Source organism: Ambystoma mexicanum, chromosome 6p (genome assembly GCF_040938575.1).
Source record: "Ambystoma mexicanum isolate Mex_15411 chromosome 6p, UKY_AmexF1_1, whole genome shotgun sequence".
NCBI classification, from domain to species: Eukaryota; Metazoa; Chordata; class Amphibia; order Caudata; family Ambystomatidae; genus Ambystoma; species Ambystoma mexicanum.
The window spans coordinates 403,190,799-403,214,918 of record NC_090935.1 but is presented as its reverse complement, the minus strand read 5'-3'; the positions used below and the strand labels follow the sequence as shown (position 1 = coordinate 403,214,918).

At 43.7% G+C, this 24,120-nt stretch overlaps 1 protein-coding gene across 1 annotated transcript in view; it reads left to right on the top strand.

The window, feature by feature from the left end:
- LOC138511484 (complement component C6-like) overlaps positions 1 to 24,120 on the top strand; it is a 913,779-nt gene that overhangs the window by 740,748 nt on the left and 148,911 nt on the right. The window contains exon 13 of the mRNA XM_069627199.1: positions 5,528 to 5,639. Coding sequence (XP_069483300.1) covers positions 5,528 to 5,639 — 112 coding nt within the window. The remainder of the gene's footprint in view (positions 1 to 5,527; positions 5,640 to 24,120) is intronic.

Below are 24,120 nucleotides of genomic sequence, written 5' to 3'. Positions count from 1 at the left end.
ATACTGGTTGAACAGCCAGGGAGAGAGATTAGATCCCTGGGGGACACCACAGGTAGAGAAAAAGATGTCGGAGAGGAAGGACCCCAGTAGGACCTGGGAGGGTCGATTTGAAAGGAAAGAGGTCAGCCACGCCAGAGCCTGACCAGTGATACCCAGGTTTTCACGGAGACGGTTGAGCAGGATGGCATGGTTGACAGTGTCAAAGGCAGAGGAGAGATCGAGCAGAATGAGAACACACGGAGTGTTGGAATCGAGGTTCAAGAGCAGGTCTTCACGGATGTTCAGGAGAGCAGTTTCCGTGCTTCTGGCAGCTCTGAAACCAGATTGATGGTCGTGAAGACTACCAACAGATTCAGCATGGAGGTTAAGCTGGGAGATGGCCAGTTTCTCCAGGAGCTTGCCCAGGAAGGGAGTGATGGAGATAGGGCGATAGTTAGCCGGGCAGGAGGGGTCGGAAGAGGGTTTCTTGAGAAGAGGGTGCACAAGGGAGTGCTTGGGGGGAAGGGAAGACTCCAGAGGCGAAGGAATGGTTGCAAAAGTCAGCCAGGGCAGGAGCCAGAGAGTCAATGTGGTCCTTGATAGTTTTGGAGGAACAGGGGTGAACCTGTTTAGACGAGACTTTCATAGATCGGACTTGTCTGGAAACCTCGTCAGCAGAGAAAAGTGGAAAGGCAGAGAAAGAGGGAGGAGGGGTGACTGCAGAAGGGCCAGAGGAAGAGCCGGGAAGGGAGGGAGGGAGGTGAAAGTAGGAGAGCGAGGACAGGATGTCCTGAGTTTTATAGATGAAGTGAGAGGCCAATGCAGTGCAGAGAGCCTGGGAGGGGACAGGAGAGGTAGAGACTGCAACAGGGTTGGCCAGCTCCTTGCAGATTTTAAAGAGTTTGGCGGAGTTGTTAGATGCCGCAGAGATGCGGGCTTGGATAAGGGCTCTCTTCTTGGTGAGAACGGAGAGCCGATACTGTGACTGTTCTGCAGCTGAAAAGCAGGATACCTGGTCTGCGCCTTAGCCCTATCAGGACTGAACAGGACTGAACAGGCACAAACAGGTGAGGTAATTGTCTTCAACAGCCCTTTGCTGAGGACACCAGTGATGAGGACGCCTAAGGAGGATTGGTGAAATAGGTCATATGCAGAACAACTAATTGGCAGGCCTGGTCACATGACCAGTAGCCTCGCCAATGATGTGTGCCTGGAGCTGGACTACAGTCTTTTAGTGGCTTCCTGGAAGGTGCATGAAATGGTGGGGGCTGGTACGTGACCAACAGCCTCCTCAATGTTGTCTGTCTGGACCTGGCCTGAAATCCTTAAGTAGCTGCCGGGAAGGCATGAAAAAATGTGGTGGGCAGAGCAACTGAGTGGCAGCACCTGATCACATGGCCAGCACCCTCCTCAATGCTGTCTACCTGAGGCTGGCCTAGAGTCCAAAGGCATCTGCAAGATGCACAAAATGGTGGTAGGCGTACCAATCAGTGGCCAGAAGCCTCTTCAATGCTGTCATGCACAAGCCAGTAATATCATTGACTTGGCATTTGTCGATGTGATGCGCAGAACATCATACTTCGCACACATGCCAACCGCAAACATAACCCATACAAGACTTAATACATCCTCTTCGGTCCTCTTTGCAAAACAACAACTTGTCCAAGATTGTCATGCACTCACCCTCTGAAACCCAATCCCAGTATCGGGTTGGAATGCCCCCACAATTCTCCAGTTTCAAAAACCTCTCGAAACGTGTCTTACTAGCAACATTAGGCCAAGGACTAATCCAAAGGATGCACAGACCACAACCCAAAGTACTGCACTATTGTTAACAGATGCCAGCCCACACACTGGATAACCACAACCTTTACAGCACTCTGCTGCTCTCAAGCAAGGTCTGCACTTTAAACAATAAAACAAAATATGTTGTATTTACAATGCACCCCATGTGTATACTATTATGTGAGATAAATACACCCTCATATCATCATATACACATATGCAGACATATGTAACAATCATGTGCCATCTATTTACATGCCTGCCCATCTATCCTTCCATCCATTCATCCAACTATACATTCCCCTCCCTACCCCTCCCTCGTTCCATGCAGCTGCCTCCCAAAACACCCCAACAGCCAATCCATCCATCCACATGCACATTCGTTTACCCCTCCAAGCACCCCTTCTTGCATCACTCCCTCCCACAATGGACTCATCCCTCCCACCATCCCTCCATTCATCAATACCTCCATCCTTACCTCATTACCTCCACCCATCTCTCCCTTGATTTTTCCATCGCTTCCCTCAATCACTCCCTCCATAACTTCCTCCAATCACTCCATCCACCATTCATTCCTCAATCTTCCACTTCTCTGTCCGGCTTTCCAGTCTTCCATCCCACCCACTCCCTTCCTCCCTCCATCTGTCCCTTCATACCTACATTCATCCCTGCCTCCATATCTCCGTTTCTCCCTACATCTCCATAGCCATTATCCCACCATCCCTCCAGCACCCATCCATCACCCATCCATCACACCATCCCTTCTTCGATCCCTCCCTACATCTCAACCTGCCTTCTGCCTATCCGTCTATCTGGTCCTCCATCCATCCCTTCTCCATCACTTCCTCTAACGCTCACTCATCCTTTCATCTCTCATTTCTCCCTAACTCTGTCTATCCCTAAATACATCTCCCCCTCCATTTCCCATCCTATCTGCAACCAACCATCCGTCCTCCTTTCCAATATTCCCTGCCTCCATCCATTCCTCCATCAATCCCTCCATCCATACCGCTATCCTGGCCTCTATCCCTTCCTATTTGCAGCTCTCTCTCCATTCATCCCTCACTCCATCCATCCCTATGTACATCTCTCTTTCCTTGCCTCCCTTCTTCTCTTCCTGCATACCTTCCTCTCCCCTCACGTCCTTACCTTCATCCCTTCTTCTCTCCTTCCCTTCAACTTTCAACCCTCAATCTGTCACTCCAACCCTCCGTTCCACCCGCCCCTCCCTCCATTTGTGCATCCCTCCATTCCTTCACTAATTCACACTTTCCCCATCCAAACCACCATCCTACCCCTCTACATCCCTCTCTTCCTCCCTCCCTCCATTCCTACACCAATGGATTTATCTATCTCTCCCCAATCCATCCCTTCCTTCATCCCTTGCTTCTTGCTTATCTCCTCTCTTTCTCAACTCTCTTCTTACATTCATCCGCTATTCATCCCCCCCATCCTCCATCTATCTCCCAACCTTCCTTCCTACATAGCTTTTTTCATTTCTACATGACTTTCGATGTTACCTGTATTTCAATGATCCTTTTTCTACATATGCCAATTCTATGTTGTTGGAAGCTATCTGTCTTACAAAGCAATGCTTCTTTAACTGGTGCCTGTTTAAATGCTATGGAGCTCATATTCCATTGGGGCTTAACGTAAATTCAAAGCGTAAAAGCCTTCCGTAAGGCCTATACGCCTATCATTCATTTCACCCCCCATTTTCAAGCATCTGTATGGCGGAGCGGCAGGTCGTAATTTACGATTCCACCGCCCCATTCCTCCGCCATACAAATAAACCAGCATTTGAGCGAACATGCATTGTCATGCGGCTTCAAATGCTGGGGATTTCTATTTACACCAGAAAAAGGCAGATGGCCTGCATATGAATCCATTGCAAAAACTTGCATACAGCGCAGGCATTGTTTATTTCATTTGCATGGTGGAGTGCAAAAAGGTGGCATACAAGCATGTATGCCAAAAATTCTGTGGCGGGAAACTGTTCATGCAAAAACCCAAACATATCCGTTTCCTGCCGCCGTACTACAGGCACCCTGAAAATCAGAACCAATATGTGTTTCAATGCTTTGGAGTTCATTTTACAAGCCCTGAAGTGCAAAGATAAGGCACAAATACACCTCACCTTTACACTGTGGGGCATTTCGCTACCATTTGAAGCTCGAGGAGGATAAAATGGAATTGACATTCCAACGTGCCATGAAAGGACACTTGCGTGTACGCCTGCAGGTGATTTTTATGCAGGTGAAAAAGGAATGTATTTCCATGGAATCTACCTGTCTTTACCACCTGCATGATATGCAAGCAGAATTTACACCGTGTACACAATGGAGAGTAAAAGTAAAGCGATCAGCAATTGAAAGAGTGGCAGATCCATTTCACCATTGAGTGTCATGGGTCATGGAGGATTCTTGCTGGAACAGAAAAAAACGGGGACAATCTGTGAAAACTAGCGTAGGGCCTCCTTACAAGTACGGTGGTGTGGGTAAAAATTATGGTAATGCAATGGTAATTCCATTACATCTAAGTTTATGCTGCATTACCACACCACTGTACTACAGGTTTGCCCGTAAGGTGCAGAATTTACCTCTAGTATTCTCCACTTTTTGTGTGCTAAAATTTGGCAAAATAGTCCCGAATTAACGCGGGCTGTAAGTCTGCTGAAATCCCCCTGGAGTCCTCCTATGGACTCCGAAAATTGAGATTAACACCACCTTAACACCCCTTGTAATCCTTCTTTAAACCTGTGCGACCAAGTGGTGGTAACAGTAATCGAGTTTGGAGCTAATTCGTCCGATTCAATGCCGAATTACCACCAATCTCATAATGAGGATTTAAGCCTACAGGTATCAGAAGGTACATTTCTGGTGATGGTCAGCTATCCTGCTAGAGTGCATGAACCCCTGTGTGAGATCTCTCATAGACTTCCCATGCCAGTGTAGGACATCTGACGCTCACCGTGGATCCGAAAGAGTGGCTGCAGTGAAAATCCCACCACATCTGTTTTCGACAGAATTGCTTTGTATCGGTCCTCAACAGAATGAGGGTGTGAGTCTCCAATAGCACCTTGAAATGGGGGCCATGTGGGGCACCAGGATTTCTAACAGTTGCTTATGTAACTTGATTGCACATGCTTGGTTGGGATGTACTGTGGTAAACGGTTGTGAGAAACAGTTACCTGTGTTGTTGAATGTGGCCAATGTTAAAAACAGTTGCCTGGGCAAGGGATAGTAGAGAAAGTGGCTGGAGAGGGATCTCATTGAGGTAACGGATTCCTACTTATCATATGCATCCCACACTGGTTTGGATTGAATCCCTTTATCCTTTCAATGTCTATAAACTAAGGACGATTACACGTGTTACTACTTTCTTTACACCTGTTATTTACAATATTGTTAAACCTGTGGCAGAAAGTGCTATGAAAACACATTATTCTTAGTAGAATCCATCACAACTGCTAAAATTGTAATATACTTTAGGTCATTGTATCTAAGGATAAAATCACTGAAGTAAATATATGATTTTGTAAAAATGACTAAGTTATGATTAACAAGCATGATCCTGAATCTAATGGTACATGTGTTTAAACTGCAAATGTAGTACTTAAATGTAATGTTTAGGTTTACAAATAAATAACATACATTTTGTAATATAAAAATAAATACTTAACTCAAAAACTAAATATAACTTTTGCTGAAAAGCCAAATAATCATAATCATTACATTATTAATGGGTTTGAATTTTACTTCAGTGGAGCCTTGTGCATTACTGATGATGAAGAACGTAAGGAGATCGATGATCTGGATCCTGAACCTACCACCGGATGTACCAAACCAACTTCACCTGAAAACGGATTCTTCCGGGTGAGTTATTATGAATAAATACACAATCAATTTGAAATTCACATATGCAACCCAAACAACCTGCTGAACTAAAGAGAATCAGGTGGATTGGTTAAAAATGAAAAATCTATCACTTTCCCAAAGGTAATGTTGTTTATCGTGATTCGTGCTCATGCAAAAAATACATCACAGTGATAATACTCCTCATGCAAATAGATATTAATTTGGTAAACCATTGTCCTTAGATGAGAAATGAGCAAACACACCCCCACAGAATTGTTCAACCTTCCATTTATCTTGTTTAAGGCGTCCGTGCAATACATGTTATGCCCACCAGTCAACAAATATTTTCAAGAACAATCCTAAATCAGGGCTTTGTGGGAGTTTCAGGACAGCCCATCATGCCGCCTTAAATATTCCAACATTTGAAGAAAGGTTACTAAGTTAAGTAAGGACTTCAATAATAATTTCATTGAATGCATCTATTTTAAATTATCAGTTTGATTTACTATGGCACTTAATTCATAATAAACTTGGCCTGGTTCCAAAAAACACTACATTTAAGGATATGTCTTGGCAACATAATTTCTGTAAATTAGGCAAAATTACCTCCTCAAAATCTATAAAAGTTCAAATTAAATCCCAAATGAACAAGGGTACCATTAAGATTCAATCTAAAATGAAAATGAAGACAACATCTGCATGCATGTTAAAATGACCCCTTCAGTTGAAAACATAAATCATAGAATAATTAATATACATTACGTTGGAGTCTGCATTCCCAACGAATGATGCACAATTCTTACAAATTTATAAGGAGAGGATATACGTCTTCTAAGTGAATACACATGTACATTTTATGGTCCAAATTAAGACCGCTTGGAACCAGAGAATTAAACTGAATACACAATGTGCTTTCAAACCTATATGATTTCACTTCTGTATTTCTTCCTCATGGTTCCAGTTTCAGCCTCTCAATTGCAAATAATAAAAATTCACGTCACATTTAGGTTATGAGCTGATTCTGGCAGAGTGACAGCTCTGCTGCTACTTGATGTGTCAGCTGCCTTCAACGCTGCTAACCATAGATCCCTTATGGAACACTTGGGTCAGAATGGCATTCAATGGAAAGTGCTTAGTTGGATGGTGTTTTCCTCTTTAAATGATCCCAAATGATTGGCATGGGATGTTGCGTATCCAACTCCTATTCTGTTACCTCTGTGGTTCTACCCGGTTCAGCTCTGTTGTCACTCCTTGTCAATAATTACACCTGTCCTTTGATTAAGCTGATTCACGTACACAGGCTATTATGTTATTCCCAATGGCACCCAGATTCTGCTGCATTTGCAAGGCAGCTGTCAACAATCCTTGTGTTCTCTATGTTCTTTTATGGCGGCAATAGAGTTTTGAATAACTAGTCATTTTCTTGAATGGAGCACTGACATAACTGTGCATCTAATTGTTAGAGGTGACAGGAACCATTGCAACCAAAACTTTTGGCCTTTCTCTATGGGCAAATGACCTCCTCCCACCACATCAGCAAAATAATATGGGTGTTGGGATAGATTTTGTCCCTGACCGCTCATATGAACATAGGAGTAGCCTTTTGTTTTTAATCTAAAACTAAATTTAAAAGCTCTCCTTTTCTTTCCTGATGAGGGCCTCCTTCTGTGGCATTGGCTGTCATCTTCTCTAGACTAAATTATGGTAGTGTTCGATTTGTTGGCATGTTGTTCATAATGCCACAGCAAGACTGCTTTCTGGATTTGTTCATTAATGAAAAAGATGGATCCATTAGCTTTTGACAATTGTAAGTGTATAATTCAATCAATCAAACTTTATACGGCGCAATGCCATAAAAGTTCATAAACAATAAAAGGTATTGCATACATAGTAGTTAATAAAATTAGATAAAAAGCAGCACAGACAGATTCGGTTATGAACAAGCAAAGAAAATATAACATTATACATGCTATTACAATTTCCAGATAAGATGATCGTAGAACTCCACACACAGAATTTCGAAAAATATGAAACGGTCAGAATTTCGATATAGATAAAATGCTAGCAGCATCTGGTTCTCAGAATAACATTCCAGAAGATCAAGTGGGGAGAGAACACAGCCCCACCGAATATCTTTGTCCAGTGAACAAATTCCCAAAAGAAGGAATGACATTATTCGTGTTCTTAACATTTCCAGGTGGGAACTCCATGAATTTGAGAAATACAAAATGACCAAAATTGGATTTCAATATAATCTTTGGTTAATGACTAGACTTGGCACATTGGGACATTTCAGACTCTGGATATATCCTTGAATATAGATGTACTTTGGTCTGTGATTATCATAATATATTTTTTTACAATTTTGTGCATGTTTGTTCCTAACAACTGTGATATGAATTCATACGTTCTTACCATTAGTGACAAATGTCTCAATAAAGTCTCCAGATACTTTGTTTCTCACTAGCTGGCCCCCAGCTTGGCATACTATAATATGTGATATGTAAATTCATCAAAATGGTGAAAGGACTAGCCATCATGCTTTAAGTCATCCTTGATGAAAACTGGGCGGGGGGGGGATAAAGCTCACGAAGGAATGTGTGTATTGACTTGACATGTATTTGTGAGGTAGATTTGGAGGCCCCATTCCATTGTGGAGATGCTAGTTCAGTACTGCTTTTTCCTTTGCTTCTGAAACTTGTAGCCCTGGATGTACAAGGAGGAAACCCCCTTAGCCCAGAATGCAAAGAAACAGGACATGATTAGCATCTCCCCAATAGAATGGGGCCTTTTAATTGACGTCTTAGCCATAGAGGCAGGTTCTTTCCCATGCAGTATCTTGCATATATTACATCTAATTACAAAGATGTATCTGTTACTAAGGGCAATATGTGTAGTTCGTCTATCTTTGGGACACATCATCAATTTACTTGAGGCTTGAAACAATATGGTGTCATTATGAGTAATTTGCATTCTATTTATTAGCTATTTTTGTCATCTGACCTACAGTTTGCTATTGGACTTCTCCCAAGAGCTGGCCATAGCCCAAATCAGAATGTTGTTCTTCATATCAAGAGTATGAAAATATTGTGCATTGTGCATGCAAATATTAAAATGGAAGGGTAGCTTTTGTTTGTAGACTTGTAAGAAGTTATTGTATGTTTATTTTCAGCAGTAATTGATCAATGACACCTCTTGTCCTGCTTGTTCACTGAAATGCTTACATGCACAAATATGATGGTGAACCATGACCATGTTCAATTAGTCAGATTTTTCCAAAATATGGAATACTGTGATGGCTGTGCAATATGGCACAGAATACATATAAGGAATAGATAGACCTTGCTACTAATACAAAACAAAACCTTTGCAGAAAATTCCTACACAACTCGCTGCATTTCACAATGTATAATCCTGATAGGGCTCAATGGGAATGGGGAGGATGCTAACAACGGGCCCGTTAATGACGGGCCCGTTGTTAGCATCTGGTCTGCTCACGGGACCCGCTAAGGACGCCTTGTTGTACGAGGCGTCCTTAGCGGATTCCGCAAGCAGACCTCGTAATAAGGCGGTAGAGGGTTAACGGCGCTGGCAGCTCTACCAGCGCCGTTAACCCTCTACCGCCTACGTTGTAATGAGGCCCTATGAGTTAATGGGTGGCAGTATGAACCCTTGTGAGCAATCTAAAGAAAATATCATGTAGTGGACATTTTGAGAAGAGACTGTTCTGACAATTTTATATTTGAGTTTCATCCAGGTGCAGACCTTTTTGTTCGATGAAACTTGTTATGACATGAGATTGTGTTTTGTCTCTTTGTGGACCTCACTGGGCTATATGACAGCCAGCATATTACTCCTTTCTCACCCCCCTATGCTTCCTCTTTCCTTTACTAAAGCTGTCGATTGCAGTCACATAAACATTTCAATTGACAAGTTAGGAAAGCCCCAGGGTTTTCAAACCTATTATCTAGCCCTTCCCACCCTCATGGCAAGATGTGTGCATTTAATTTGGTGAAACTCTATTCTATGTAATAACCCACTCAGAACCACACTCACATATCTATTTAATCCGAGTCCTTTGATGGACGAGAGTAACACCAGTTTAATGGCCCCTGTGAGACAATCCCAGGCACCTTGCCTACTTTTCTTCCATTAATGAAATGTAAATAAACCTTGAAATACAGAAATGACATTGCCTATTCACACAAACATCCATCCAATAACAATTGTATTTGAATCGCTATTCTAACCAATAGATTCTTATATTTTGTTCACTTTAATGATAAGCACAAAATGATTTAATTGGGTGGCCATCCTTTCATGTTAACAGCACACACCAAAACCAAGATCACACATCTATTTATTACAGGTCATTTAGAGTAACAACGGTTTCCTGGTTCCTGTGATGTAATCCAATCCCACAAATCTGGGTGTAAGAAACAGACTATTTTGGTTAGAAGATGTTATTTTGTATTATTACAAAAGAATAACATTAATTTAAATGCAGGTAGTACCCACCTCAAAACAGAGGATGTCAAAAAAAGACTACCTAAGTGGTCATGAAATACAATAGACCCATTACAATGCAACCTGTCTACTTTTGTCTCGCTAATCATAAGTAAATTAACCATACATTTCAGGAAAAGCATTGCATATTTAAACAGACATCCATCCATAAATTATCACATGTAAATGGCTCCGCTAAACAATATATTCCGATATTTTGTTGCTTTAGTGGCAAGCAAAAACATATGTAAGCATTGAAACGAAATGCAACATCATAAAACTTTCATAAATCAGGGCAGTCAATGAAAACATCAAGAAAGTGAAAATATGAAAAGAAGGCACATCAACAACTTTGGGTTGGAGTTATACCTTATAACCTACTGCACAATAGTTATCTAAAGTACAGCAGAAATGGGGTCTGAAATGGCATATAATACAACAGACATGTGCGAATTATTGTGGGAAGGATCCTTTTTTACAAGTAAGCATTGACCAGTTATACTCCAAATAATATGTATTCTAAATGATTTTGAGCAAGCGTGAAGGGTAATAGATTTTAACCACTGCGTCCTGAGATCCTACTTCCTTAAGAAACCCCTTCCACGATGTTCTAATTACAAGAGGAAGACTTTAATCTGGGGCATTTATTAACTGAGGCTGTTACAGGACATAAATTATTTTAATACCTTTGTAAAATCTATGACTCCTAATGCATACAGAGGCCACAGTTTATGGGAAACCCTTTCTTCTGAAACAAACCAGGGAAATTAAATAATTCATTTTAGAAGGAGAGGGAAATGCCTGCTCCACAATTTCCGCAGTGGATTTAAACATCTCAATACACAAAAGGTGCATTGGTTCCTTTATGTTCTCAGTGGCTGTCTCAGTGTTCGGACAAGAGACACATCGGGGATGAATCTCTCTAGACTCTCTGGTTGGTGCTGCCTCCATTGTGTCCTAAATGGAGAGGTAGATCATTGAACACCTCATCATCTAATTAACCTTCTCAGCACCTGGATCCAGTAAACAAGGTATCCCGTGCTCTGGCCCCCTCTCGTCTACAACCCCCAGTGCTTGGCATTCATATTTTCTGTCAAACGTCTTTGTTGTCAGCTTGAACGGAAAATGCATGTAATGTAACGGATTAATAAAGTGTAAATATAACTGTGAAGCAATGGAACACTGTATGTAGAGGTATAATGGTAATGGTCAATTTTCTATGGGATTATGACTTTTTATACTTTGCTAACCTCTCCTGTATTGTAGTAATGTGCAGCAACAATCTGCTATTTGATGAACTCCTCCAATTGGCTTAATACCACTAATGCATACCAACAAATATCCGGCTCCAAACTCCCATTGCTCTAAAAACTTGAAGTGTCATTCCAGTAGGAGTTTCTGACTTCTATTTTACACCTGCCCCCTTATGATGACTGGTTATTTCTGTTACAATATTTATTTCCTAGGCCTCTCAATCTTATAAACCATATAGACCTGAATAGAACTGGATCTATCAAGATTTTTTGAGCATATGGAGGAACATGAATTTGTATCCGTCTATTGTGCATTTTATAAGGATTTGAAAAGTGTGCATTATAATTCCCTAACCCAACTTGTAAGAGAATTATGGGGATTGTGTAATTAAAATGCTTCCTTACTTTTCTGCTTGTCACTTGTGCATAAGCCACGGGCAAGCAGTTGTAGAAAAACTATTAATTATATTTTCAACTGTATAACTATCATAAGGGCTTCAACTTGGTACAACAACGTGGCTGATTAATGAGTAATAGAGTTTTCCCATTATACCAGACTTGGGGTGCTTTGAAACTTACATAACACCTCCATTAGCTTTAACCAAGGGTTTCTAAACCAAATACTAAAGTGAAAACTTGAACCACATGTTTGCAAAAAGCCATCATCTTGACTGCAGCTCATAATCTATCAACATAAGAATGCCCTAATCAGATCAAAATTCCTTCTTAACAGCGCAGATGCTTGACTACTTCAACTATTTTCAGAATTGTTCTTAGTGAAAGAAATGTATATGTGACTCTTACATAGATACTGATGCCCTATACATCTTGGCTAAAGAATGCAAGGTGACATCATGAATGGATTTCATTTAGAGTGCATTTACTTATATAAAGTTCAACTGAAGTACGTTGGTCTTAACTTAAATAATAGGAGCACATCTATTTTAACAGTCAAACACAGAATAGACTAGTCAAATGTTTCTTAGAATGTATATCAAAAGATGTAGACATATACTCAATGATCATGCAGTATATCAAGATTAAATATATATGCTCTGATCAGAGATTAACTATTTTCCTCTTTTTGTTTATTTCAGGGCAGTAAAGAGGTATTACAAATGGTCCTGTCCTTCACTTGTGGGCACCACAACATGAAATGGCAAAACATGTTGATTATTTATTTAATTAAAAACAAAACGCACATAAAAACAGAAAAAAGCAAGCCACATCTGCAAAAATACATTAACAGCTTCTCATTACCAGCTCCTCCAGAAAAGCCTTCCACCTAAATTGTGACATATTTCAACAAATCAGTCTTTTTATTTTGTGAAATGGCAAACTTATCAGCACAGTTGCTCTGGGAAAGGGTTGTTTCGAATATATTTATGGAGAGCAATTAATTCAGGGAGTTTTGTTGCCCCCAATTAAAAGCGCCACACCAATTGATCACCTTACCAGTTTCTTGATTAACTCTGCCTTTGATGGATATAACACCACTGTAATCCCTAACCCCTTCTGCAATATATAAGAAGCAGGCTGGTGGTCAGAAAGAATATATATTTATTTTTCTTTAATTAGCAGACAAAATCCTTATTCACACAATGATTACCAGGAGGAAGGCCACTTCACTCTCTGGCAGAAAGCTTTTCCTTCCTGACAATGCTTGCTTTTCCAACAAGTTGAAAACACAGTTTGTTTTTCAAATCACAGGTCGCTTACATATAAGACAAAGCCACATGTATAGTTTCTAATTTCTGGCCTCTATCCCTCCCGCCACCCTATTGCCTTTATAGAAGCTATAGAGGAGAGAAAGAGCACAGTATCTCAGTCTGAGTGTTCTATTTTAAGGTGAACATGTAAGGTGAATGATGGGTGACGATTGATACCCTTTGTCCCCCCCTGGTAACATGTAGGAGAGAATCTGGGTTTAATGAATACTCAACTAAATGGGCGATGAACAAAATATCCCTCATAAGAAGCAAATGAATGCAGCACCCTAAAACATGATGGGACAATTTTGCTATCTGGTGGGCTTGATATGTGACCTAACTTACATTAAATGTCACGCCCTTCTGTTGAACCAAAAGAAATTGGCATGCAAAGTGATCATTATCTCTGACCTCCCTGCACACTTTTAGTTTCTAATAATATCTTTTCACAACAAACATTTAAGGAGATACTTTCCCCAGCAGATAATGAAAACCTTTCCTTTTCCACTATACAGTGAGAATGTTCCCATTTCATTTGGAATTCTTTGCTCACTATCTATAGGCAGTGTGTTTTTAAATCAGCTATTTTCCCTTTGCTTCACAATGATAGCCCTTTTCTGCACAGCAAGGACACAGAGATTGAGTTTACCTCTGGGACGTCTTCTGCTTTAATGCAGAGTTCGGGGAGTTTTGAACGATTTGGAATTTTGTTTTGAAATGCAACCCACTGCTTAAGGGGATTTGTGGGGTTGGTGAAAGGGATGCAGGTGATCCAAAATTACTAAAAGACTATGGGCCTCATTACACGTTGTGCGGTAAAAATAGGAATTTACCGGCATGGCGTAATTAGCGTGTCCGCCCTCGCAAGAGGCCGCCAATTGCGTGCCATTACGAGTTCGCGGGCACGCGCATAGCGCCATGCCGGTAATGATCCTACCGCCATGCCGCAAAAGTCCCCAAAAAGTCCCTTAACGGCATCGTTGAAAGCGCTGGTAGCACTTCCGACCTGCCGCCACATGCAAATAGCGGTCACTGCAATTAGCGGACATCGGCATTAGCGGTCACCGCTAATAGCGGTGACCGTTATTTTGCGGAACCGGAAATAGCGTCATCGCACAGGAACGGGAAACAGCAAGGCGGCCATCTTTAAAAACACAATCCATTGCCATCCTCCTTATCCAGGACACCTTACCAGGAAACACGTTCGAAAATCCTTCCAGACACTGTAAAGATGCCCAAGGCCATGAAAAAATCGTCAGAGCGGCAACGCAAGGAGAAATTCAGCAAGGAGGAGCTCATAATGCTCACTCAGACACTAGCAGAAAATGCACAGGTGGTCTTCTGCAACGACATGCGGCGGGAGCCCATCCTGAAGAAGAAGGCCATCTGGGAACAGGTAGCCCACAAGGTCAGCGCGGTAGGCACCACCACCCGCACAGTTAAACACTGCCGAAAGAGGTGGGACGACCTCCGGCTCCGTGTGAGGAACATCCTATCCGTAAACCGCAACCTGGCTACGGGCACAGGAGGAGGCAGAAGAATCGCCGATTAAGCTCAGTGAGTGGGAGGAGACTTGTGCATCAACAATCGGAGTGGAATCCATCGAGGGAGTTGGACAAATGGAGCATGGCGTGGCCATTTCGTCTGATGGAGGTGAGTGTATGCATCAAACAATGCACAGTGAAGTGTGATGGTCCCCCCAATCATGTGTCCATATGAATGCTGTGGATCCAGCCACAAACAAACATGCATGCATCACCACATACCCGTTCAACACAGAGCCATTCATGCATGACCCACCCAACATCCCCATTACCTGCATCCACACTAAAGAGCCCTAAATGCATAGAACGGCATGACGTATTTATTCAGCATAAGGCAGGTCGACCCATAAATGATGATTTTCCCCATTTCTCACCCGTACAGGATCACACACAGAAACTGAGGAGGCACGCACTTCCACACCTGCTCCCACATTCAGCAAAAAACCCAGGAGGGATGCCACAGGGGACACTGCCACATCCTCAAGGGCAGCCAGGAGGAGTGACCATGACCACAGGGACAAAGGCAGCAGGAGCACCAGTTGCACGCAGCCACAGGCCATGCCTGCTGCCGTCGTGGCACCCACAGGAGTGTGTCTCCCAGCAAGTGAAGGCAACATTGAGGGAATGCACTCTGCTGCCACCAGCTCAACGGGTGAGGCAGCAGCCACTGCCCCACTTTCGGATGAGGAGGAAGCACCTGGCATTGAGGATCTAAGCCAGAGCCCCAGACCAACACGCCCCTTACTGGCAAGCCCGAGGTTGTCATCAGGTCCGGGTAGCTAAGGAGAATCACCCACCCCCACCCTTGAAGGGCCATGGAGCCCCCAGGTATTCTCACCTGATGCAAGTGCCATGGATCCAGGCGCATCAGCCATCCCACCAGCACCCACCATGCGACATGACCTCTCATCCATCTTTCAGAGGCAGACCGAGATGACTGGGTTAGTAAGGCAGCATGTGGCTGAGACAGGCCGCCTGAGGGAGGACATTGGTACATTTGCACAGCAGACGAGGGAGGGCATGGAGGCACGAAAAACAGAATCTGCAATGAAATGGCCCATGAACCGCATAGCAGACGCAATTGAGCGCCGATGCCCACTCACAACCCAGGATGAACCGGGCCCCACCTCCTCTGGGAGTTCACGGCAAACTAGCCCCCTACGCCGGTCTCTGCCCAACCTGCGGCGCACCACTTCACAACCACCAGATGACGGAGCAGGCACTGGCAATTAGGGCTAGCAAGGACTGGGTGCCACATGTGGAGAAGGACACATTCACGCCATGAGGCTCACATGGGGGTGTTGTGGGGGGAGGGGGGTAAGGGTGATTTTGGGAGTGTTGTGGGGGGGAGGGGGTAAGGGTGTTTTCACAGTTGGGGCCCTGCACTTATTGTTGTCTTTTGTTCACAATACACTGTTTGAAAGTTTACACTGGCTTGGTATTCATCATTGCGTGTGTCTACTGTATTGGGGAGATGGTTCTTTGTGGGACTGACCACATGCATCAGGGCAGTAATACCCATCTTTATCCATTACAGTCATACCTTGTATGACATGCAATCTGATGCATCAGATGCTGAAGCACATCGTGTCCTGCCTGGACATTGCCACTTGCATGTCCCTGCGGGCCTTTTGAGCCATCCTCATCACCATCCACATCATCCTCATCTTGTGCTTGCATGTCAGGTGGCATAGTCACATTCCGCCTGATGTAATTTTGGTCCCGCAACACACATCCCATGGTTTTCTTCAGCACTTTGTCATGGCCGTACAGGAGGGCTTCACCCAGCACACTTAGGGACCGGTGCTGTGTGTTGTAGAGGCTGGATGCCTGCTCCATCACAGCGCAGGTATAGCTATGTGCAATTTTCTTGTCCTCTTCCTGCTGGTTCGGTGGTATTTCTGGGTGCCCTGCTGGTGCTTGCTGCGCCTGTCTTGCCCTACTCCTACTCCTCCTGCGTCTCCTCTGTGCTTCGTGTTGTTGATGGTGCCGCACTACAATCACATCCTCCAGCCCATGTAATGCGGGCAGTATTGGAAGCATTTTTGTGTGGGAAGGGGTGTGGTGTGCCCTTTTGTGCTGCCACAGTCTCCATCCCCTACACCTGTGCTGGATGTGTCCACCTGTGGCAGGTGGACTGCTCAGGTCTCTTAACGGGTGGTTCGCGATGCCGGTATTAGCGCCATGGCGGTAGGGTGTTTTGGGGTCTTTACCATGCTGCTATTACCATGTCCGCCTACCTTGTGATGTGATGCTATTATCGACATGCCGCTATTTCCGACCTGGGGGTCGCGCGCCCACGGACTTGCCGCTATTAGTGCCACCGTACTTAACGATGGCGATAATAGAGGCAAGTCCGGGTCGTAATTGGATAGGAAATTTAGCGTTACCGGTATTCACTTACCGGTAACGTTATTTCCTTACAGCCATCCGTGTAATGAGGCCCTATATCATTATTAACACTTTGAGAAATGTCAGAAATGTACAATTTTCGCAAGATCTCCCAAGCCTTCTTTAGCTATGTGTGAATTAATTAACGTATTCATTAATAAGAAAATGCTAGGGATCTACTTCTGGATACCCACCGCAGTAATGTCTATATAGGGGGAAGACGTTAATTTCAATACATCCCCACCAATGGTTTGTTCCATTTGAGTAGTGCACTTACTTAGAATCTCTCCGGATTCTGCATAGTTGCAGTCATTAGGCATCCTGGGTCATCTTATTAGAAGCAATGGGATCTGGTCCGACTGCCTTCCTGTCTCTGTTATGGATTTTCTCCAGCATCAACCCTTCTGTTGGCCTCTCCTGTTCTCTGTTATAGATGACACTCCATCATCAAACCTTTAGTCTGCCTCTGCAGATTGTAGGGTCACCTCTCTCCTCCTACTTAGTTCTTCCTTTCTTCCTTGAAATTGTAGTTCCTCTTGTCTGATCGTGTTTACTCCACCTGTCTGGTGATCATCCCCTTTTTCCAATGTACGTTCAGTTTTAAAAACCCCTAGCCACCCTCTAAAATATCTAAATTAAGGTGTACCAGCTCATTGGCTAATTATTCTGATTGGATATCTATTGTTCGTCCCCCTGAAGAAGGCCTCGCCTCTTCCCAATCCCAGGTCGCATTTCTGGGAGTTCTTACTCCACCCAACGGAAATTACATTTCTCACTCAAATATGAAGTTAAACAACATCAATATGGCACTTTTCTCCAATTTGCAAATAAGGGTCATAACCTATATATTTTTAAATTGGTCTGATCATAGCAATAGCAAAGAACTATGTGTGGTGTCGGCAGATGGTTGCTTGTGCAAATCCCATATTGTTGTTATTTCTACAGAAAGGATTAAAGTTTTTGATATTTTCAAGACAGGTATTTGATACCATAAGCTACCAGATACCTACCTCTCTTATCTGTAATTTACTGTGGGGAAGCTGAAATCATATTTTACCTTATGACTTTGGTTCCCAATGCTGAATTATGGTGAGAGTCCTGTCAGCGGATCAGGCTCTTGCTGTGCTTTTTTCGGAAACCTATGAATCATCTTTGTATCTGTCACGGTGAACAAGTTTATGAGCTAAGTATTATTTCCTATAGAAACCTATAGCATCCTCCTAATTATATGCATACAAATAGCTCCATAAAAAAGCATATTTCTATTCCCAAGCCCTGCAGCAGGGCCTGGTTTTCTCTTCTATTGAAATAGTCTGCAATAAAGCCTCTTTACAATCTTCCAAGGCTAATGACCTGAACATGTGTTTTCTTATCTCTTTGGACAGATGGCCAACAACTCTGTCCCCTGGGATCATATGGCCTTCTGTTACTGGTTAAAATGGTTTCATGCTCCAGACCTTCCACACAACTGAATTCAATGTTGGCTATTTTAGAAAGTTCAGCTCCATTGGTTGCACTTTTGTTTACTGAGTGGACACCATTCTACCCCCATAAACCCTGCCCCAGGCCCAAGCCCTGTCTTCTTCCCCCTGCTCTGCTAAGCTTCAAATGGGTTTGACCAAATGGTTCAGGCAAGTGTTATGAGGAGGTGAAGGAGTGTTGGACCTTTGTGTTTTATTGGGGGGAATGTCTCCTGGCCTAGGCACAGATTTAAGTCAGCTGTGATGACCAGAAAATGTGCTTTTTAAATTGCTGCATTTGCATTCTTGATAGGGCCTGCACCAATATCATGTATTACATAATATACATGTTGCTCCTGCACCATGCCATCAGTGTCCAACTATACAGTACAATGTATCTTTGAATTACTCTGGCAATGGAGTTGTCATCTTTAATATGTCCATGGTTCAATCAAATTTGACAAATACACAGAGTTCTCCTTTTTAGTTCCTGTTTTTTGGCAAAGATGTACTCCAATGTATCAGTCATCTGTTTGAAAAACATGTACCTTCTGGCCCTGTTGCTTGGCTTTGTTCTGCCAGCCAACAGTTAGTGTTCCATATTTCTGAATATTTGGGCATAACTAGCTTGATGCAGTTCATCTATATCCTCATCTGTGGCCTTTGTGCAAATCACCAGCCACCAGCCTTCAAGGTCTCTTTGCATTTCAGGTTTGATTATAAGAAACAACATTACCTGCTCGATTGATCCCACCAACCAATGTTTTCTTTCGGAGCATACAAACTCCTGTATATTTACAGTATTTCCATTTGTGTGTATGCCCTCTTTATCTGGTCATTTACCAGTCCTGTCGGCAAAAATCCATGTTATCATCAATAAACGCATTCTAGACAGTAGCTACTTAAAATATGGCATGCATATGTGCCATCATTAGGTGAAGTTTAATTACTTCCCAGGTTGATCCTCCCTACATGACTAATGCTGCTATGTGACTTGTACTGTGGAAAACCTCAATCATCAAGAGAAATATTAAAATTGCTCAACTGGCCAACCAGTCACTTCTACTCCATGTTTATTTGTGGAAGTGAACAATCAAAAAGAGTATGTCACAGTGTTCATGATATAGTGTATGCACACAATTATTGATATTATGGATCCCTCAATTCAACTGCAATTCTTTCAGATATCAACACTTTTACAAAATGTGTGCCTAGGCGCTGCCCATCTCTGTCGCATCACACATTCCCAAATGCATTTGCACGTCATTGGAGGAAAACTGTTGATCAGCAACCTCAAAAGCCTCAATAAAAACCATTGAGATCCCTTGGTATTTGCAGGGTGCGTGCGGGTAAAAGTGTCAAGCTACTTAAAACTGATGTGAAGTTTGTTTCTCTGCAGGAAAAGTGAGGGTTCCCCATATTGGGATTTAATGTTAATTATAAGTGGGGTATTGCTATATGTGATATTATTAGATACTAGTTACTTAAAAACCTAAAATTAGTCATGGGCACCGCTCTATGAGAACGAACACGGAAAAAATTGCCTGTTCTATGGGATGGCACCCACTCTAGAGTCCGCAGCCACATTTTAGCTCACTGTACCTTTCACAGAAGGGAAATATCCATTTGCTTATCAGTCTTTGTCCCGCTCAAATGGGCAGTCCAGCACCGAAATGCTATGGCAATTCCCTTCTGAACAAGAGTACGAACAGCAACCCCATACACGTGTTTCAGCCTTGTTGGGCATGATCAGTGAGGTGGAGCTGTGCCTCTCTGAGCACAGTGAGCAAGGTGTCCACGTCTGGATGACACCTAGGACACCTAGGGTGCCTAATCCTAAGGCCCTTGAAATAATCAAAAATGTGTCATGGGCGCCCCTCTATGAGAACGAATGCAGCAAAAATGGCCTATTAAAAACCTGCTGAACATTTTCAAGTAATGCATGAAGCGGCCAAGGCAAGCCAGTATAAGGAATGTCCTTCATGCATTTCGTACTACGGCATGATGATTTATGATATGGGACTCCTACTGCAGAAGGGTTAGTGCCTGCCATCATTAGTCTAAATGAGACCATAACCTGTGTATTACCACATAGGTAGAAGACGAATTTGAGTATAGAACATCAACTGATAACCGAGTTCTCCGTTTTTTGGAACCAGAAACCATCTATTGTTTCAAACATGCTGACAACTTCCTGTGACTGTATAATATCTATTTCACCTATGTAGATTGTTGCAATACACTATACAATCACCAATGCTTTGTTACTTTAGTATATATGTAAGTTTTAGAGAACAATTGTGTTTGTAATATAATTTATTTATTTTTTATTTATTTTATTTATATTTATATAGCGCACAAGCAGCCCAAGGGCATTGAGACGCTGTTACTTGCAAGAGCTTAGTTACAAGGGCACAGGAATAGTAGCATTCAATGGCACATTATGAATACTACAAGGCATAGTACTGATATTCCGACTGGTACAATTGGTCATACATTACAGCTTATACAGTGGGTCAAATGATAGGTATTCAACTGATGCGACGCACCTTATGTGAAAAGAATGGTTTTCATGGCTTTGCGGAAGGCGCTGAGGGAGGCCTCACCTCGGATTGTGGGAGGTAGGGAGTTCCAGTGAGTGGGTGCGAAATATGGGAAGCTGGATCCGCCCGCTCTGGCTATTTTTACTAGTGGCACAGAGAGCATGTTGGTATATGGTGATCTGGTTGGCCTTGTAGAGGAGACAGGGTGGATCCTTTGAGAGAGGTAAGCAGGAGCAGTGAGGTGAATGCACTTGTGGGTCAGTGTCAGAGCTTTGAAGACAATCCTTTCCTTTATTGGGAGCCAGTGGGCTAGTTTTCTGGCCTCCGAGATGTGTTCTCTTTTGGCAATGTCTTGGGCTGCCCGGAGAACACTATTCTGTATGACTTGTAGCCTCTCTAGGTTTTTATTGGAGGTGCCTAGAAAGAGTACATTGCAGTAGTCAAGCCTAGAGCCAGTGATTGCTCTGGCTATGTTTGTGCAGTTCTCTTTGGAGAGAAAGGGCCTGACTGCGTTGATTAGTTCAGCATGATGTGCAGCTGCGGAGGCTATTGCGTTGACTTGTCTATCCATGGATAGGTTGGAGTCCAAGTAGACTCCAAGAGTTTTGACTGTTTCTAGGACAGGTATTTTGATGGTGTCAATGATGAAATGACTGAATTGGGAGTCCAGATTTTTTATTGTGTCGGGTGAGCCTACCAGGAGGAGTTCAGTCTTGTCGGAGTTGAGGCATAGTCCATTGTCTGCCATCCAGGCTTGGATGGTGTTGTAGAGGTTGTTGAGGGTTAGGGAGTCAGTGTCATAGTTACCGGTGAGGGTGAGGATGATCTGTGTGTCGTCGGCGTAGTTAGTGTAGGAAATGCCCATAGCGTCGAGGATAATGAAAAGGGGTCATGTGAAGATGTTGTAGAGGGTGGGTGAGAGGCTGGAGCCTTGGGGCACACCACAGAGCATGATGGTTGGTGAGACGGAGGCTAGGTCCGAGAATACTTGCATGGTTCTGTCTCGTAAGAAGGAGGTGATCCATGCTGTGGCGTCAGGGGAGAATTTGGCAGTTGAGGAGAGGTGGTGGCATAGGACGTCGTGATCAACGAGGTCAAAAGCCGCAGATAGGTCAAGAAGTAAGAGAAGTGCTGGTTTGCCCATGTCTCTGGCATCGTCCATCTGGTTTTTCAGGTCAAGTAGGGCACTTTCAGTCCCGTGTCTGGGTGAGTCCTAGGAGTTTGTTCTCTTCAATGAAGTGTTGAACCAGCAGGTAGGCTGCTTTGTCCAGTATTTTGAGGAGGAATGGGACAGTGGTGATAGGTCTATAGTTATTGCGGGAGGTGGGACCGAGAGTTGTTTTTCTTAAGAGAGGGCAGACCCAGGCTTCCTTTAGGGAGGCAAAGGAGGCATTTACAAAGGCTGTAAGGAAGGGAGCTAGCGCTTCAGTGCAGCCCTTGACAATGGTAGCTGGGCATGCATCACCTTTGCAGTTAGAGGGTTTGATGTTCCTCATTATGTTGATGATGTCTTTTTCCTAAATGGGTTTGAAGGTTTGAAGGAAAAAGGTTGGGTGGGGTCCGGGGCTGGCGGTGGGACAGGGATGTGCGTATTGGGTAGGGCTTGTTTAGTGGCTAGTATTTTGTTTTGGAGAAGGCTCAATTTAGTTAGCATGGCTGTTTGTATATCATCACACCAACCTTTGTCTTTGGTAAAGTTCTGGGGGGCGGGGTTAGGTGTCTCTAGCTCCCTGAAAATGGCGAAGATTTCTTTTGTGCTAGATTGGGCTTCAGAGATTCTGGATTCAAAAGATGGCCTTTGCTTGGGTGATTGCCTTTTTATATTTAGTGGAGCAGGCTTAAAGATCATCTTGTCTTTGTCAGAGTGAGACGTTTGCCACTGTGCAAGAGCAGCCTTTTTTTCATTGCGGAGAGCAAGGAGGTCCGGGGTGAACCAGGAGTTGGAGTGGCTGTTGGGTTTGGACTTACAGGGTTTGAGGGGGGCAATGGAGGTGATAACTCCTTTGATGGCAACATCGTAGGCTGTTGCGAGTGTTTCTGGGTCTGTGGAGAAAGGAGGTCTGAAGGCTGGACCTTGGAGAAAGGGCAGTAGCCTTTTCTTTGTGAGCTGGTGGGAGCTTCTAGCGAGACAGAGTGGCAGTGGTTGGGGTGACAGGGTGGAGGAGCTGATGGTGAGGATGCTAATGGTGATGATATGGTGGTCCGACCATGGGTTGGGAGTTTTTCCAGTGATGATGAGTGGGCAGTTATGCTGCGCGATCCAGTCGAGAGTTCTGCCCTGGGTGTGAGTTGGGCTAACAATGGTGTTCTTGTAGCCTAGAGCCTTGAGGGCTGAGTCAAGGGATTTGGCTGCTTGGTCCTCACTGTACAAGAGACCTAAGTTAACATCCCCAAGGAAAATGGAGTTTGAAGTTGTCAGAGAGGAGGTGGATGAGAGAGGCTTGGAAGTCTCCTGTTGGGCCTGGAGGGCGGTAGACAGTGTGAACAGCAACGGTACAGTGGGGAGAGAGGTTGATTTTGACTTGAAAGTAGTCACTGTTGTTGTGCAAGGATTTCTCTACCTTTCTCATAGGGAGGTAGTCTTTGGCAATAATTGCTACACCTCCAACTTTAGAGAGGCGATCTTGTCTAGTGATGGAATATCCAGGGGGTAGTGTGAGGGCGAGCGCTGGGCCGGAGGCCTCATGTAAACATGTTTCTGAGATCATGAGCAGATCGAGGTCATGGGTGGTTAGGAGGTTGTGGATGTCTAGAGCGTGGGCATTGATGGACCTAGCGTTAATCATGGCGCATTTAAGATGGGGTTCAGTGGTGGCTGGGGGGGTTTATGAGGAGAGTGGGTGGGGTGGTGGGCATGGTTGCGCTGTGGGAGTTGGAGGAGTTGCACATCACAGATTTAGCACTGGGGGCTAATTTTCAGTGGTGGTGGACACAGGTGGTATCGCATTTGGCACAGTAGCATTCAACATGGGGGTAGAAGAATTGCCCTTCACAGATTTTACACTGGGGGGCTCATTTTCTGTGATGATGGACACAGGTGGTATCACATTTGGCACAGTAGCATTCAAAAAGGGGGTAGAAGAATTGCACATC